At 43.5% G+C, this 17157-nt stretch overlaps 3 protein-coding genes across 4 annotated transcripts; 2 read left to right on the top strand and 1 right to left on the bottom strand.

Moving 5' to 3' along the window:
- Positions 1–48: 48 nt before the first annotated feature.
- Positions 49–1378, top strand: LOC135145687 (negative elongation factor B-like). The gene is made up of 8 exons (XM_064077818.1): positions 49–124; positions 203–380; positions 483–624; positions 675–734; positions 802–871; positions 956–995; positions 1046–1211; positions 1262–1378. The coding sequence occupies exons 1-8, from the start codon at positions 49–51 to the stop codon at positions 1376–1378; spliced, it is 849 nt and encodes a 282-aa protein (XP_063933888.1).
- Positions 1379–1695: 317 nt separating this feature from the next.
- LOC135145702 (uncharacterized) lies at positions 1696–2819 on the top strand. Its single transcript, XM_064077835.1, has 6 exons — positions 1696–1773; positions 1842–1960; positions 2011–2073; positions 2123–2263; positions 2320–2514; positions 2583–2819. The coding sequence occupies exons 2-6, from the start codon at positions 1892–1894 to the stop codon at positions 2736–2738; spliced, it is 624 nt and encodes a 207-aa protein (XP_063933905.1). The 5' UTR covers positions 1696–1773; positions 1842–1891; the 3' UTR covers positions 2739–2819.
- On the bottom strand, positions 2747–12844 carry LOC135145701 (acetyl-CoA carboxylase 2-like). Of its 2 annotated transcripts, XM_064077833.1 has the most exons (55): positions 12782–12844; positions 12605–12728; positions 12330–12534; positions 12127–12238; positions 11832–11892; positions 11630–11783; positions 11494–11575; positions 11317–11439; positions 11192–11265; positions 10773–11131; positions 10574–10720; positions 10447–10519; positions 10216–10385; positions 10027–10163; positions 9921–9968; positions 9791–9868; positions 9649–9740; positions 9428–9536; positions 9242–9366; positions 9096–9189; positions 8747–9015; positions 8593–8691; positions 8371–8518; positions 8244–8313; positions 8054–8191; positions 7835–7993; positions 7707–7780; positions 7533–7652; positions 7372–7470; positions 7150–7316; positions 6950–7082; positions 6792–6899; positions 6628–6732; positions 6498–6579; positions 6246–6436; positions 6084–6184; positions 5898–6022; positions 5690–5843; positions 5501–5636; positions 5327–5446; positions 5118–5266; positions 4885–5069; positions 4749–4824; positions 4616–4681; positions 4371–4564; positions 4199–4312; positions 3946–4148; positions 3829–3890; positions 3698–3776; positions 3575–3645; positions 3459–3514; positions 3307–3409; positions 3142–3246; positions 3019–3089; positions 2747–2964 (listed from the first exon to the last, which is right to left on the bottom strand). In XM_064077833.1, exons 1-55 carry the CDS (start codon positions 12810–12812, stop codon positions 2829–2831), a joined length of 6666 nt encoding a protein of 2221 aa, XP_063933903.1. In that variant the 5' UTR covers positions 12813–12844; the 3' UTR covers positions 2747–2828. The 2 variants fall into 2 exon arrangements, with proteins under 2 accessions (XP_063933903.1, XP_063933904.1); XM_064077834.1 differs by lacking the exons at positions 2747–2964; positions 3019–3089; positions 3142–3246; ... (5 more) ...; positions 3946–4148; positions 4199–4312 and having other exon boundaries at positions 4473–4564; positions 4745–4824.
- Positions 12845–17157: the final 4313 nt, after the last annotated feature.

The following is a 17157-nucleotide window of genomic DNA, read 5'->3' as shown; positions in this document are numbered from 1 at the left end:
GTTGGAGGATTTTCTTTGCAAAAGCTATGCGTTTATTTATTAATGATTATGAATCTAAATAGTGAAAAAGTTTTATTTGGTGAAACAGTGGGGGAGTACATCCAGCACGGTCTGGCCAATACCGGTTTTTTTCTTTGTTACTTCTTGTAAATTTCTTATTGTCTAGAATTAAGTTATTTATTTATCTTTGATACTTATATAGACCCCCTTGAATTTATTAAAGATTTTCAGGCTGCAAATAATTTACATGCCCCCACCTGTAAGCCGGTCTTGTCCTTTCTGGATATGTTTAATACATCTAGATTAGCTTTACATAAGCCTCTTCTCTCAATCTTAAAACAACTACTACTGGAATGCATAGATAACGCCAGTCTAGAAACGTAAATACTTATTTTCTCTAGCTGAGACCTACCACTAGTTTGCCTTTTTTTCTTCTTAATAATAAACTAATTTTATGTACTCTTCTTAAAATTAACGTATAGAATAGAGGAGCTACTACTTCAAACTTTTTCTTATATTCAGCATGAAGAACTTCAAGATATTCCACTATATGTGATGAGGAAACTTCCTAAACTTTCTTCTACAATCCTTGAACAGTTAACTTACAATCAAGAACTATATGAGGTTATTATTAGCGTTTATTTAAGTATAAATCACTATGTAACTTTTATTAGCTTTGTCCTCTTGAAATTAAACGCCAGATTTGGCTGCTGGACAACTGCGAAGCATCCAAGGTGGCTTCAATGTTGCAATTTTTATAGATAAATTGTTTTCATTGAGTAATTTTTGCTCAAACGTTAGCTTTTTCGAAAGCACGTATTTTCATTGTTTTCGAATTTTATTCGGGATTTTGAAATTGTAAAAGCGGCAGGTATTTTTAAAGATTTTTAGCATATAGTTATATTGCCGAGTGTTTTTTTGCTATAAGTTAGTTAAACAGAAACTTTGTAATTAGGTGATCTTGAGAAATGTGCGATGCCTCCGCACAATCGCTGGTTTAATAATTATTGCTCACTTTTTTTAAAAAACATTAACTTTTTTTTAGGCAGCATCCTTCTATTTTAAAGTTGACAGAAGCGGTTGGCGTGAATTTCAAGATGTACGACCTCGTTGTTGAGTCGATCTGCAAACTATTCGAGTCGACCCGAAATCGGCTGTTTTGCACCCTTCGAGCCGACATTCTCATGGCCCTTCACTACAAAGACAACCCTGTGAGCACGTGCTCTTTGCACGTGTTTGTGTAATACATAATTTCCTTCAGCTTTGCAGTGAAGACATGTGCTACACTCTAGCGTGGTGCCTGGACGGATGCAAGCGCGACGATGTGGTTGACGACCGCCGCCTTTCAGAGTTGCAGGCCTCAAGCAGATCTTTATAACTTTTCCTTTATAACTTCCAAAAAAGCAGACTTTCTATGGGAATCTTGAGAGTATACCTCAGCGTAGCAAGTCTCTTGTCTTGAGGTATATTTGTTACAAAGAGAATCCCACTTTTCTTTTGGATTATTTTCAGCGATGCGGGGATGCTCTTTTTAGATCCCTTCACTTCCAACTCTTTTTATCGTAACATCTATAAACTCTTGCTTGAGTGCGCGGCCAACCGTCAACTTCCAAAGGCATTGTTTATATAATTTTAAATCCACTTAAAGCTGGAGTAGCTTCACGCGTTTCACTGCTTTCTTTTTTTTATAGGAAAACACAAAAGTTTCTTTTTTAGGTTCTCTTGTGTGCTTTGGTCTTCAAACTTTTAATATTATTAAGGAAGAACTCACTGGTTTTCTTTTTTTTTTTTCCTTAAGATTAATTTTGTTTATCTAAATAATACTTGGACTATTCTACAAGAGGTGCTCGAAATTCCAGGAGAAATCACCAGCGAATTTCTGCCATTTCTTATGCTTCTAATAACCGATGTCGAATTAAGGGAGAGACAACTCGAAGCGGGCAATACTGATTTCCAATTGGTCCTCTTATTGCTCGGGAGCGTCACTTTTTTATATTACGGCGGTTGCAGGAAGATATCGAGTCCGAGGAGAAAGTAACGGAGCTCCTTCGGAACGAGGAGTTCGCTCAGAAGGTATTTGCTAGTTCCCATGCTGGTCTACTAATATTACCGGGCACGCCAGCTGCTGGGCCTCCACATGCTCGACTTGGTGGGAAACGGTAAGAGCGTGGAGCTGGCCAGGCTAACCTCGTGGCTGGTCAGGGCTGACTTGCCGCTGGACTTTGAGGTTCTTAGCACACTCATCCTTAAAGTAGGCGAAGTGGTATGCGTCAGTGCGTGGCTGCTCGCTCATTGTTTTTTTGAAAGTTATGAGCACAGAGCGACATCATGAACACCATGCGCGTTTGCCTGCTGGACCAACTCTTGATTCCCAAGGCGGCTGTCGACGAGGACGTGCACTTGCAAACCGTGGGCCTACTATGCGCCCAGCACCATTTGCTGACATCAGGCCAGCTGCAGACCTATTTAAAGCGGTTGTGCACATGCGAGAGCAGGCATCCGCTCTCTGCCGAGGTACTGGTTAGTGTCCCGCCAGCCAGACTAAGTCACTTACACTTGCATCCCCCTCCCCGCGCGGGCAGGGGAAGAGAGAACTCAAGGAAGCCTACCTTGAATTGCGGGAAGTTATCGGCCAGAAACTCCCCACCGACTGCATTGAGAACTACATCACCCACGTGTTAGACGACCCTCAAAACGACGTAGAGGTCAACGAGGAGGAAGCGCGGAATTGCTCATAAAGAACCTCCGCTTTTTATTAATTGATACTATTAAAGTTAACCCAACGTATACACACGTATTATAGTAAATATTGATCCACTTCGAAGGCTTCATGCCGCCCGTAAGCGACTAAGAACCGAGGAAATCTGCTCGGCTTGGTAGGGAGTCACGTGCTTGAGTAGAGAAATGATCGTCTGGCAGGCAAGTTGCTTGTCTTCCAGGCACATGGACTCTATCAGCCCCTCTCTGCAGTCAATCAGCTAACCCGCCAGAATAAGCAAAGGAGAAATAAGAGCGCACTGGAGGCTCCTTTGTACTTCCGTTATGTTTCTATCAATCACATCTTTAAAGTCACTGAACCAATGGACGACCTGACAGCCGCTAGTAAGCAATGCCAAAGGGAGGTAGGAGTCGTGCAAAAACCAATTTGTTGCTGTTCCAGAGGTCCGCTCCAGCATCTCCTGTAGTTTCTACCAGCCAACGCCTTAGCATAGATATCACGTGCCCATGTGCTAGCGTGCCATTCGCCTTGTCGAGTAGTGTCAACAAGGTCGCGCATGAGAGCGGAGGCAGCGTGTGCTCATGTACATTCTTTAGTCTTCTGTAGACCTCGAGCTCGTGGATTCTACGTCTCAGTCTCCAGTATAAATACTCTCTTGAAGTCTTCCACTCCAGAATTCTCGAGATAACTCTGCGACCAGTAGTAAGCTACCATGCCGTCGGTAGAGACGCCAGCATACCCTTTCTCTCTCATCCTAGAAGTGGTGTCGTGCAGATCCGCAAAGTGGGTCGCCACCTTTACAAGAATAGCACGAAAGGCTCGCGCAAAGCATGGGATTGGTTCAAAGTTGGCTACCTGGTGGTATATAGGGCCAATCTCCTGCTCTCTTGCAGTCAACTCGCTCTTGCACTTCTCCAGTTCGTTCTCTGAAGCAATTGAGTCACATATACTGAGCCAGTGAGTGCTTACAAAACCAACCCGGCCCTCCCGGAGACTTTTCCAGAGACTCTTTTTTAAGGAATAATTCCTTGTAAACCGAATCGAGCTGCATCATTTTCTATTAACGGCGTGTTGGGAACGTTCAAAAAGAGTAATAAATCATTAAAAACCCTTCGCTGCTCCGCGCGGCGGAACTTTATTTCCACGGTGCCTTCGGGCTCGAGAATACCGCCTAAATAAAATGCCCTTAAATAAACAGAGCAAAACCTCTCTTATTATGCGACGACCTCGTGCGCCCTCAGCAGCGTACATCTCCACCATGTCCGGGTTGATGGCCGGATCTACGACCACCCAAGCCCCTCCCCGAAGCTCGCCGGCGGGCGGGATGTACACCAACACTGGCTGCCGAAAGTCCTTGAGGCTATCTACAATCTGTGCGCCGTACTTCAGTATTTCATTGTGCATATCGCGCATTCCACCAGAAAAGCCCCTTACTTACACTTAAAAGCCCTTTATTGGTGGGGAGGCAAGAAAGGAGACCTCCAATTAGCGAGTATAATCAAAGGAAGCTGTTCATTATTAACGTCGCGAATAGTCTGCGCCGTCTTGAAAGAGGAGTCCGGAAACCACACCTGTCCCGGTTGTACCACAACTCTACAGACCCATATGGCGAGTCACAACAATGGAGAGGTCGACATATAAACGGACGCACTTAGCCTCCGACTCGGGACTGGCTGGGTCTGCCGGATACATTACTTCCACACTTCTTGTCTCGACGGCAATGACTCCTACGGGTATGCCGCCCAATCGCGCTCTGCCAGTGACCACCGTACACGCCCATCCACCCAGCGTTTCCATCCAAGAACCCTTGTCGAACATGCCGTGTACAAACTCGTCGGGATTATACTATGGCGGTATTGACGGGACGGACGGAAGTATAGACAGCCTGCCGGTTACCGGATGGACAACTCCAGCAATCATGTGCCGAGGGTCATACGGGGCCTTGGTGGGCGTAAAATCGATCTAGAGCAAGGCAGATGCGGGCATCGGTGAATGGTATCCACAGGAACGCTTCTGTACAGAAACCAACAGGACGGTAGTACGGGTCCGTAGGGGGCAATGCCATTGGCAGCGGTGCGTTTCTTCTGTCTGGAATATACGACAGCCTGCAGTAATGAACGAGAGAACTGTGATGCGCGCTGGAGGATGCAACTATATGTGCCTACCAATCCACAGTCTTCGTAACGGCGGCAAAGTCGTCAGGAACGACGATGTGAGTGACGCCGTTGGGATACATAATTTTAGTGCCGCCAAGCTGCGTATTAGATAAGTAGACTCTGGACCCCAACATCTTGTTTAGCGCTTCCGAGCCGGTGAGAATAATGCTGGAGCCCTCCACCTGTATGACTCTCTGGCCACGCGCTTAAGCGAACGGGAGAGAAGATAAAAGCTGACAGACCTGGCCAAGTCGGACAAGATAGGCGCCAATCCCGACAGACCGGCAGGAAACGATGGAGAGCGTAAAAACTTCGTCGTAGGCTCTCGATGTCTCGCCGGCAGTAAGTGCAGAGTAGTGGAGGTTTTCCACACCAAGACCGTCCTCCTTGCCTACAGCGGCGAGAGTGCAGCTAATAGCCAATGGCGCTCATATCCAGAAATATAAGTAACCAATGACATCAGTGATCACGTAGCGCTCCTCGCCATTCTCCAGGAGCTTTTCCGCAAGAATGGAGTTGCTGCCCTTGAGTGATTCGTAGGCCGCGGGAGTGACATAAAGATAGTTGAAGCCTGTTATAAAGAAGCCTTTGCCGCCTGCGCTTCGCGAATTGGCCAAGCAGTAACCCTTAGACGGCTGCTTCTCGTCCACCCAACAAACTCTGAATTGCTCCAGAACTTCTCGGGCTAATCCGATTCGAGCACCTGAGTTAACAGAGATGTAAATGCGGGGAATGCCGAGTTTTCTGGAAAGTTCGGAGGCCTTTGCAGAGTCTGCGCGTGAGAACAATGCCTGCACCAATAGACAAAGGGAACCTTCAAAAACAAAAGGTCTTCCCTGGGGCCAAACGAGCCAATGCGGTGCGTGATGTCATTGCCAACAAGCATCACCTCGCGGCCATCCGGATATTCTGGAGTGCGAAAGGTCAGTTTGTAGGCGACCATACCGATTAGCGGCGGCTCGGGTAGGCTGAGAAGTGTTTTCATTGAAGAGCAACTAAGACAAGGTGAGTCACCAGCGCACCTGCCAGTCTCGACGAGGCTATTAACGTCATCGAGAGTATACTCGGTAAACTCGCAGAAGGAGGCCGGCATGGCACACGCGGGTCGGGATCTCTGCCATTGGAGGCGGACGGCCTGCATAAATAGCTAGAAGGGCGGATGCAGGTGCGTGAGGACGGCAAAAAAAACAAGTGGGCTGTTGAAAAACCTCGGGAAAGTCTCTAATGTAAGTGGTGTTGTTGCTTTGTGCTATAAAGCGGTTCCGCTGCAGCTGCGTTTTAGTGACGTACGGAGAAGACACGTCCTTCCCTGAACGCGGCAAAAGGGGTGAGATGGAAACTTGCAGGCGGCAGGAGAGGAAAGCAGAGACCTTCCCACGGCCCTACATTTCTGCGGTTCAGCGAATAAAACTTGGTGCGGCCAGCGCCATCATCAGACCTCTCCGCGTATACATAGAAGCGGAGGTCGTAACCCGATTCGTTATTCACGACTAGGCGGAGGACAGTGGCTATCTCGTCGCTATGGAGCCTCGCCACGAGTTTTATTTCCGCTTGGAGAACACTAACAACGACCAATGAAAGTTTCCCAAGCACCCCATCCACCAATAGAAGAGTCTTTCCACCGATTTTTCCAGAAGCGACGGCCGTGACGGAGGATAAGTTGCTTCAAAACTTCGAGCAGCGGGTCAAGGTCCAATGAAATAACTGGTCGACAGTAAAAAACTTGAAATGCCATGAAGTGGAGACTCTTGCCTGGCACAAAGTTAAGGAACAAATGATTGCAGTCCGTTTTGTAGTATCGCGGATCCTCAAAAACAACTTCCAGTTCATTCAAAGACTCCACCACCTGCCTTTCGCCTGCACGCCATTGGCTATTTTAGTGACAACTCAAAGCGGGCACAGATAAAGAGCCCAACCTTCACTCAAAAAGTACTCCAATGAGGCTTCCTTGGAGATCAAGTCAGCGTGCCTTATAATACTCCGTATAAAGAAGCGCCTGTCGTGGGCAGAGGGCAGACCGGAACCTTCAAGAAAGAAAGTCTTCAAAAGTGATTTTATTGGCAAAAATGTGGACCTTCCTTGGACTCGGAGAAATATAAGTGGATGTTTTTGTTGCTGGTGGGCACATAGTGATTGGTGTAGTTTCGCATTCGGTACAGTTCAAGCTCAAACGCCAATGCCGGCTCGATGTGCCTATAAATGGCATCCTCGAGCGAGCCAATCACGTGTAAAACAAACACCGGGCGTGGCGGCAACGCGAGGGGGTGTTAATACCTCGCAGTAGTGCAAGTGGGCTCGGAAAGAGAATATTTTCGGGAACATTTTCTGGCAGACAACGATAAAAGTGATACGCCGGACGCTTTTCTGAGCAAAAGTCTCTATGAAGAGCTGAACGAATGGAGTGAGGAGGGCCAGTAGCTCTGGGTCCTCCATGTCCTTTGCTGTGCAAACAATTGGACACGTGAAAAAGGCGGATCATAAAGTAGAGAGGCATGCCCCGAGGAATAGCTGTCAAGGTGACGTAGAGGAGATTTCGTTGGGGACAGAAAAAAGACTCCTCACTATTACTGTAGCCCATGAGATGCTCTAAAATAACTGGAAAAAAGCACAAAAAAGAATATTGGTAACTCGCTCGACTCGGTCATTAAAAAAGAAACCAGGCATGTGCTCACTAGCCTGCTCGAGTTGCTCAAAGGCAACCATGAAGCCGTACTCCCGCGTGGTTTTCTCACAGCATTGTTGTCTAGCACCCCCGATTGACTCAGAAAGAACTTCCTCTAAGTAGTTGATATTATCATAACCAATCAGGAAAGAAGAAAAATTAGTGAAACCGTTAAGCGAGTCGATGGTGCCGAGGGACAGCTCGGGGTGGTTGGGCGGGAAAAAAAAGTTCCATTGCACTAAACTTTGGGAAGCTCATTAATAATACGAGCAACTCACGTGACGATCAGTACTGTACTTGCAGCCATTGATCACAATGTTCTGGAGAGCCTGCAAGGAATAAGCCCGATAGGCCCGGCGGACGTAGACTTCGAGGGCTGCCAGTCGGATGGCGGAGTCCTCGTGCCCGAAAAAAGCAGTCAGGGTGTCCATTACGGCGCCGGATTGATTGACCAATCTGATCACAGCCAGTAAAGAGTGAGCCTATGAAACGGAGTCACCGGTGACAAAAGAGAACAGCTGCATGGCTTTCAAGCTAGATTGGCCCGTGCTCTCCACGGCTGCCTGTAAGTAAAGTTTCATATCGAGATAACGCCGCTGGAAGGAAGGCATGGTCGACTGGATGAGGATCTTCCTAGCTTTGGCCGCCACAAGACTGGCGACACAAAAATATTCATGATAATAACACGAACAATAGTGGTAATAACCTGTTCTCCTTTTGAGTTAGCGACGCCAACTGTTTCAGTAAATTTCGATCTTCCTCCAACAAGAAAGCGCCTATAAAGAACCGACGCAATGGGTGCAGCAACAGGGCGCCGGTTATCAATCCAATACCGTCGCTTCCACATAAATAGTCCAATATTTTCAGGACGATCACGTTTTTGTTGGCCACATTCCAGTGACTCTGCGCAATTTTAACGAGTTTGTCTACTTCGCTTCGTTCATGCTTTCGCAATTTAATAAGACCATCTTCAAACGTTTCCTGTTTATTAACAAAAGCATAAGGACACAGCAGCAACATGTGCACGGGCCAGCCATCCGCCACACCCCTCTTACTTGACAGAAAAGTCTTTCAATGCAGAAATATTGCTCCACCAATTCCAACAACGTGGTCTTGCAGTGGCCTTCAATACCGTTTCTATATTTGAGGATATGCTGCCCAGTAAAAATCAATCACCTCCAGAAGCAGACCAATCATTCTTCAGATAACCTGAATGAGCGGCGTGAAGGTGGCAAAAAATTGGTCGTCTTCGCCCTTTCTGAGGGTTGAGGCGTGCCGATCGAGGGCACTAGCAACAGCCTGCGTTGGAAAAGTGGCGAACACACTGCCGATACTGTTGGCGTAATCCGCCAGAACGGCGTTGATGGTGACTTCCACATTGGCGGGGACGCGCCCGTCCAGAGACGAGAGGGCCTCTTGTATTTCCAAAAGCGGTAATGCAGGATCGTTCAAAGCTTTCACAAGTTCATGGAAGGTTTCTTTATAGAGGCAAAGAAAAAGATTACAAGCTGTCCATAAGTTTAATAAACAATATTAGCCAATAATATGTGAGAATCACCGAAAATATATTTTGAAAATAACGGCTCCGGGCATGAATATCCGTCCATGACATAGCGTAACGCCGTATAACGGTTGTTTTTGATTTCATGAATCTTCAACGTCAATGAATTACAATGAAAACAAAAATACTGAATAGAGGAATACTTTGGAGCCCTCTAAGGAAGAAGTGTAGCCTGGCAGACGGCCGGAATAAGTGGTAACGGTCTTTTTACTGGCTGGATCGTCTAGTAGCAACTTTGCCACAATGTCCCCGTTCTTAAGAATCGATCCTATCGGGCACAGCAGCCAATCAGCAAAGGATATTCTGGCCTTCCAAATAATTAGCCCGACCCGCTGGAAGAGAGTAGCGCAGGATGCCGGACTCCTCAGAGATCAGCGGTATAATCATCTTCATGACTTCAAACTCGGCGAATGACTGGCCCGCTTTCACGCGACTTCCCTAAATATAATGAAAGGATTCATAGAACGTCCCATTCTATTGGCCCGCGCTACACCAGCGCACGTATAGGGCCGAGCTCACCAACTAGTATTTGATCAAAAGCAATAATAACGTCTGGAACGAGATAGCGCATCAGTTTCCCCTGGGAGTTAACCCGGACCACAGACGGATCATTGTCCTTTAGAAAAAGCGCGGTTTTGCCATCTAGAAATATGGTGAACGCATAAATGTTGGGTAGTATTTAAGAGGGGGACCTAAAACTATGCGGTATTTGTCCACTTCATCGTTCATGTAGAGTATGTGGCTCTGGTTATTCAAGAGAATAAGCGAGCCTGGCGGTAGGCGAGCTTGAGTCAGCCAATAACTGAGAAGCAGCAAGGCAACCTCCGTCGTTTAGCCTTTGAAGCTCGAGTTCCAAGTATTCATCCCTTCCTATTCGAGGAAAGAGAAGGGCAGAAGCACGACCACGCGACTAGAGAGGACTCCGTACCAGCCAGTGCAACAATATACACGGTTGGGCCCATTGCCGAAACCTGAAACTTAAACCTTTCTGATTCGTAGATAATCTCCTCCTGAATTGTCGTCGAGAGCAAATTATAGTCTCCAATTTGTCCTTTTTCTAGCGAACTAAGGGAAAGAGGGTAGAATCAACAAACAACGATAGACACGAGTTCCTTACCGTGAAAAAGACTCCACGCGGGCCTTGAGACGGAGGGAGGCCATGTGCACCGCCGTGCATACAACAGCCGTCATTTTATCCGGTTTGTCGGCTTTGATTTTTTTTCGGATCAGCTCGTCGAGCCAGCCGGTATCGATTTGGTTGTTTATGAAATCGTCTGTTTCGAGAAGCTTCCAAAAACTCGCACGTGAGCAAGACGAGCGCTTCATTAAAATTTAACTACGTATGAACTTTGATTAGATATTCCACGATCGTTCGAAAATCGCCCCGAATCGAGATTTCCTTGAGCGCCACGACGAGATTTCTTCCGTTGATGCCAATAAGCAGTCGGTCGGATTGGAAGAAATAAGATGAGTACTGCCTGGCTCGTTCGCGATCCTCTCCCCAAGCAAACACGTGCCCGAACTGAGAGTCCGCATACTCGTGCAGTCCGCCTGACGCGGTTACTGAGAAATAGCCCCACACGTTCGTGGAGGAGCGGAAATTCAGTTCGGCCATCGACCCGCTACAGAGCAAGAACGTGATCACAACGAAACATGAAGCAAAAAACAGACAACTTTGAGGGCTTGAAGCCCTCATCTGGATTCTCTGCAGTGATTCGAGTGGCAATCACGTGACCATGAGGCAGTTTCCGTCGTGAAATATCGTCGAAGTCGATGGGGCCTACCCCGCAAGGATGCTCGTTGTAGAGGAGGCGGACGTCCTTCATGCGGTGGAGTGGAATTCCCATGGCGATCTGCAGCTGCGCGGCAGGAAGGTTGACGTCGGAGACCATTTCCGTGCAGGGATGCTCCACTTGCAGTCGTGGATTCAGCTCCAGAAAGTAGAAGTTGCTCGTCACCTCGTCGAACAAATACTCCACCGTCCCTGCGCTCACGTAGCCTACAAGAGTCGCCAGCCGTACAGCCGCCTTCTCCTGCAGGACCAGAAAAGGCGTCACGGCGGCAGAGAGTCAAAAAAAAAGAGATGAGTCTACCATTTGATGGAAAATTTCTCTGGGCGCGGCGGTGGCAGGTGCCTCCTCGATGATCTTCTGGTGGCGTCGTTGGACTGCGAAGAGTCGTCTCGATTCTCATACAACGTAATAATAAGAGAACCCACCGGAGCAGTCGCGCCCAAAAAGAGCGATGGCGCTTCCGTAGTGATCCGCAAGAAGCTGCACCTCCAGATGTCGGCTCCGCTTGGCGAGCTGCATCACAAAAAGCGGAGAGCCAGGCACCTCCACTGCATAGACAATTTAATAATAATAATAATAAAACTTGGAAAATTGGCACATACGCTGAACTTGTTCGAAGAGGGACTTGAAGTCGTCCTCGTTGGCTACTAAGCGGATCCCTTTGCCACCGCCGCCCTCAGAGGCCTGCAAGAGGAGCTCAGAAGGGACAGGGCCACCACAAAGTCACCACCACGCAACTTTGATCATCACTGGAAAGCCGATTCTTCTCGCAGACGCAAGCCCCTCGGTCACGCTGGAGACCGCTCCGCGCATGTAAACTTCTTCGGGGATTGTAAACGGTTGCTCGACGCTGGAAGAGTTTGTGTTCAGTGGGATAGTCACGCCAGACCCGCTAGATAATTTGATCAATATATATAGAATAAAACAAATAAATTTCGACCTCCATGGGAGAGTAGGCACGCCGGCGGACTGTGCAACTATGGTTGACGCAATTTTATCGCCTAATCACAGAAAAGATGCAGAAAAATATTTGAAGCTACAAATTTTTTAGAAAAACTAATATTTTTTAACTAGATAATTAAACATATTCAAACATGACTTGAACTAATCTGTCATAATAAGGCCTAAATTATTACTAAACGCCTTTATTGACTTAATATTATAATCTAATTACTACGAAAAAGGTATATTTATGCAAAACATTGATAGTAAAAATATAAAATGACAGAAAATACCCAAAGAGGCCATAGCACTGGCTGGAGGGCCAATAAATATAATGCCGTGACCTTTAAGCAACTCCGGTAGCTTGGGATTTTCAGAAGCATGGCCCCAACCAGCCCACACAGCCTTTAAAATTTAATAGTGTTTCATGTAAAACACATTTATTCTTTTACAATTGACGCTTAAAAAAGATAAAACTTTTATTTTAGGTAGAAACCTGAACTTTACTCTTTTGAGCTATGTCTAAGATTATTTTAACATTAGCGTAGTTGTTACAGTTCGAAGCCCCAGGAACGCGCACGTAACTATCCGCCATTTTTATATATTCTGAGTTGACTTCAATATCTTCAGGCGTGGCCATCACTACAAATTTAACGGCACGTTCATCTCCGAAAACTTCATAACACCATTTTCGGATGGACCTTATAAATTTATATTTAAAGACAATATCACACAAATTCAACATAAGAATTGTTACTGTTGCACTGTTACCTAATGCACTTTACAGCAGCTATACCATTATTAGCTATAAGTACACTTTTAATAGGTGTAGTCCCTCCCAAATTTTGTACAAAATTTTTTATAGAATTAGAAGCTTTTCCCTCCGGACCTTCCACTTAAAAAATAAATTTAGACGGTCGTTGAAAGGAAATTTAAAATTAACTGTACCTTTAGGTGAAGATGACATCTTTATAGCCATTGTTGCAAAGTAAGCTATTACTTTAATCACCTGTAACGGTTCAGTGTTGGCCTGACTAATAGCTCAATAGCTGTTAATAGCTATTCGTTGTTAAGGGGCAAAATTTAACGTGACCTCGAAAACTTTCAAGTTTTTAAGTTTTAAAAGTTTTATCATGTGTAGTTAAAACATATATTTGATATTATTGTAAAAAGTAAACGGTTTAACTATGACCAAGGGAATGGCTTCTTTTATATAACTTAATCCTTATTTTTGTTATGTTTATATGGAGAAGGTACAGGAAAGTGCTACTATTTATATAGTTTTGTTTACCTCCATCGTTTTGAAACAAAATCAAATAAACAAAAGCATCTCTGTGGACTATGTCTCATGATTAATTTAAGGTAATGTTAAAGTCTTAAGTTAACTAATATAGTTACACTTTATTAATTAAAAAAATGAGATAATGTAATATTATATATATGTTGTTATTAGCTATTTATAAGCTTACGATTGCTATAATAATTACTTCATGCTCTTTAGTCGAAAAGAAGTTGCTCATTTATGACTTAAATATTACACCATATGTATATCGTCATTGTGGTATATTGCTGGTACAATAAAAAACTGTACAGTTATATCGATCTTAGGCGTGAATGGTTTTCGTTGTGTTTATAATGGAGCGGAATGCCCTAACCTTAACCCATTTAGTAAGGTCACTACGTTGCAAGCATATATTTTAAGCGGACATAAGATAAACTTCTGAGCACTCTAAGTGATGAAGACTATCCTCTTTTGTAAATGGATAAAAGAAAGCTGTTTTTCTTACCGTGGTATCTGAAAAACCTGTGTACCCTTATGACGAATTAATCGCACGCAGAGGTTTAACTCTTGAAAGTAGGCAAGTTCATAAAGTTTCTTAGCTCTAAAAAAAAATTGACTTTTCAATTTCTTAGCTCTCTTGGAGTCAAGTTCAAGGGGATCATGAAAAACTCTTGTACATTCAAGCTACCAAAGTTCAGTGATTCATAGGGTTTTAAACAACATACTCGTTAGAGGGTTAACGAGAATTGTCGAATTAATGTACCTTTATAACGGATTAATCACCAACAGCTTGAGGTTTCGCTTTTGAAGTGGCGGTAAATCTTAACACAGACTTCAACTCTTCTTTTTACTAGCACAGTGCGCCCAGTATTATTTTAGCGCTTAAGGTGTATTCCCTCTCGTTTAAGGGCTGGTGCACAAGTGCCCCTGCCATACACCCTATTAAAGTGTATCTTGCCTGTTCCAAACCCTAAAATAAGGGAGCAGGACAATTTGGTTTTGGTCCCCAGGGTAAGCAAGTGGACCGCTGTCGCATTTAATAAAGTTTATACACTACCGCTTTTTTGGTTATTAAGTTTCATCACCACATTTGTGAGAAGAACTGTGGAGAGACAGTCTACCATACTAAATAGAGTTTGCATGCACACCACCTTTTTTTTTGATACTTTAAGTTGTAATTAATTACATGGAGGTGTGCTGTGCTTTCTAACGGATTAAGGTAATAAACAATAATTGCAGTTTTATAATGTTATCTAATCGTTTATAATATTTTATGGACACGTTAAGCCTACTATATCAGTTGAAAATTCTCAGTTGTTGCAGCAACATATAAATATCTACTAAATATTAGGGCTGCGCAATGGTTAAAAATTATATACACAATAAACTAAGGTTATTGTCTGGGATCGACCCATCTCCCGTCAGCGGTCGTCAAAGGGGGACGAACCCGCTTTTCTGCGCCGTCGAGGGGCGTCCGTGAGGCCTTGCCGGAGCACAAGTTCGGTTTCAGCAAGGACACTCTACGGGACCCAATGCTTTTCCTCCTAAGCAAATAGACTATCCGAGCCTTTTACTTTAAGAAGGTAAAAGGCGCTATCTTCCTAATTTATTAAGGCTTTTTACTGAGATTGGTATGAAGGTTTGCTGTACAAGCACGAAACTTCGCCCCTCGTGACTTTTACAATGTGCGAAGTCATATATATTTAAAAGATAAAGTCTTCAGCGGGTGCATGGGCGCTGCACTGTCACCGCTGCGTTCTCTAACATCAGGGGCCATACGGAACTCTTTATCTCGCCCTTACTGTTTGCAATCTATGTGCGAGGCGTGTTCATGCTGGGCAGCTCTCCATACGGATTGCCCTATACGCCGATGATACAACGGTTTACTCGTCCTATAAGTCGCACGCCCCGCTGTGCCAGCATCTGCAACGCTAAGAGTAATGCTCTTATAGTAACGAAGATACACATCACCTTAACCTTTTGATGGCGTTAAGACCCCGGGGTTCTCACAAGCGAAAGTCGTCGTCGACATCAAATTCTCGTGGTTGCCGCAAGTGGTTACTTTCTGGCTAAGGTCAAGTCAACGACTGAGGCTCTTTAACCTTTATTATGCAGTTAGAGCGAGCATTCGTAGCCCATCAAACGACGGTTGCATGTGCTTTGCCTTTAGCCAAAAATGACATACGCGTCTGCTGCTTAAATTCTGTCTCTACGGCAATAGCGTTCACACACCATTGAATCAAAACAAGTTGCTGTGAGCAATGAACAAAGCGTCGTACTTTGCGCGAAATGAAGCTCTCTAAATAGAAATAACTAACAACAAAACACAATGCACTACACAAAATATGTTTTTAAATCAAATAATTACGTCAACTAGTCGAGAAAACTACAACTATTTCTTACACCAAAAAATAGATTCATATAATTACTTATTAGTTCATATAATATAAGACGGTCATGAATGTAATAGACATAAGCAAAAAACAACCATAAATATTTTAGAAATAAAAAATTACAATTAGAGACCTCAATTAAAACCGCAGGAGAAAATGATTAGTTGATAAACCAATCAGTAACCAATAATTTAACTAATAAAAAACAGAACCAGAAATTAATTTTTAAATTATTTCACAGGCGGATAGTTCCCGAGAGCTAGTTTATTGTAAATATATATATGATATAGAATAGTTGAAGGACTAAAATTAAATTTATTTGACAATTTTAACACTTTAAAACTAATAGCGAGTGAAAACAATACCTAAAATTTGGTCAATTCGCTCATAATAGGCACAACCTCGCATGAGTAACCCTCACATTACATATAAAAACGATAACTCAAATAAATTGATCCCAGTTTTTTTAATTAAATAAAACAAATAAATAATAATGGTATAAAATACATTAGTTTTACAAACATGGAAATAATTTTTTTAACCTTTTGTTAATAAAAACGGTGAGGAAACTGAGAAATGAAGTGTGGTAGTTTTTATAAATAGAGACTCACCAGCAGCCGACCCAAAGTATGCTGTGATTTAATGCAAACCATTGCCCTTTATGAGAGATAGTCAGGCACACTAATCACTTGTTGGTGACGAGCGCATTTACCAGCCTTGGGCTAGGAAAATTTAAATTCCAGACTAGAATGTGGTTTTCTGTGAATTTATACGCCTAATTGAGTGCTCGAGTATTCGAAGTTGTTAACACTTCGAAAGTCATTTATATATAATGTTAAAATAAATCAAGCGGTTTACATCTCGGTATCTTTGTTTGTTTATTTTGCTTCGGGTAATCAACGCAATCTAACATAGGAGCGGTTTTTTTGGAGGTAATAATCTAGTAAGATTATTTCCATGTATATGTATATAAACCCTAATTTTACAATAAAGTCGTAAGCTTTTGCTTTCCAGTTGCTGCTCTCCTGTTTCTTGTTCTTAGTAAACGACATTAGTCGGTTTATAGAGTCTGCATACCGTCAGTCGGTTAGGTCAAACTATGATATTTTTAGTATATAAATTAAACCTTCCTAAAGATTTAACATTGTATTATGAATAATTTGAGGTGTATAAAGATACAATAAGTTGGAACTCTAATTATAACTTTTTAAATAACTTAACGAGGTACGAGCATTTGGTCAATTATTTCATTTGCTTTTAAAAACACTAACCAGATAGGAAGACATTGGTGGTACATAAAAATGGGAAACTACTAAGTTTTTTGCTTCCTTCCACATATATTTCATATATGTATTTATGCGCAACACAATTGTTTGTAAATAATTAAAACCAAAAACGTTTTTAGGCCTAACTACTATAAATGAGGAAAGATATCTTTAAAGTCAATTTTGCACCCAAAAAAGGGGGGAATAAAAGTGGGGGGGAAGGTTTAACAAGAATAAATTTTTAGGAAGTTCTTATGTTGGCCAAAATTAAATTATTAGCGGTGTCCCATAATATTATGGAAGCTTGTCTTTGTTATGTTTACTATTCAAATAAAAGAGAGTTTGACAACTGTTTGCAACTTTGTTAGCTGAAAATATGAATTG

Source organism: Zophobas morio, unplaced genomic scaffold (assembly GCF_036711695.1).
Source record: "Zophobas morio isolate AGI-343-1 ecotype UQ-CSIRO unplaced genomic scaffold, CSIRO_AGI_Zmor_V1 ptg000175l, whole genome shotgun sequence".
Lineage (NCBI taxonomy): Eukaryota > Metazoa > Arthropoda > Insecta > Coleoptera > Tenebrionidae > Zophobas > Zophobas morio.
The sequence above is the reverse complement of the archived record's forward strand: the minus strand, read 5'-3'. Positions and strand labels throughout refer to the sequence as shown.

Bases quoted from the DNA above. Each gene is read 5' to 3' on its own strand.
- LOC135145687 (XM_064077818.1), top strand. From the start codon at position 49: ATGAATCTAAATAGTGAAAAAGTTTTATTTGGTGAAACAGTGGGGGAG. The intron at 872-955 runs GTATTTTTAAAG...CTTTGTAATTAG, and splicing joins TGAAATTGTAAAAGCGGCAG to GTGATCTTGAGAAATGTGCG. The intron at 996-1,045 runs GTTTAATAATTA...ACTTTTTTTTAG, and splicing joins ATGCCTCCGCACAATCGCTG to GCAGCATCCTTCTATTTTAA.
- LOC135145701 (XM_064077833.1), bottom strand. From the start codon at position 12,812: ATGGCTATAAAGATGTCATCTTCACCTAAAG. The intron at 6,437-6,497 runs GTGGAAAGACTC...GGTCGTTGTTAG, and splicing joins CGTCGCTTCTGGAAAAATCG to TGTTCTCCAAGCGGAAATAA. The intron at 3,891-3,945 runs GTCGTCGCATAA...CATTTTATTTAG, and splicing joins CGCTGCTGAGGGCGCACGAG to GCGGTATTCTCGAGCCCGAA.
- LOC135145702 (XM_064077835.1), top strand. From the start codon at position 1,892: ATGCTTCTAATAACCGATGTCGAATTAAGGGAGAGACAACTCGAAGCG. The intron at 1,961-2,010 runs GTCCTCTTATTG...CGGCGGTTGCAG, and splicing joins GCAATACTGATTTCCAATTG to GAAGATATCGAGTCCGAGGA. The intron at 2,264-2,319 runs GTATGCGTCAGT...TTATGAGCACAG, and splicing joins TCCTTAAAGTAGGCGAAGTG to AGCGACATCATGAACACCAT.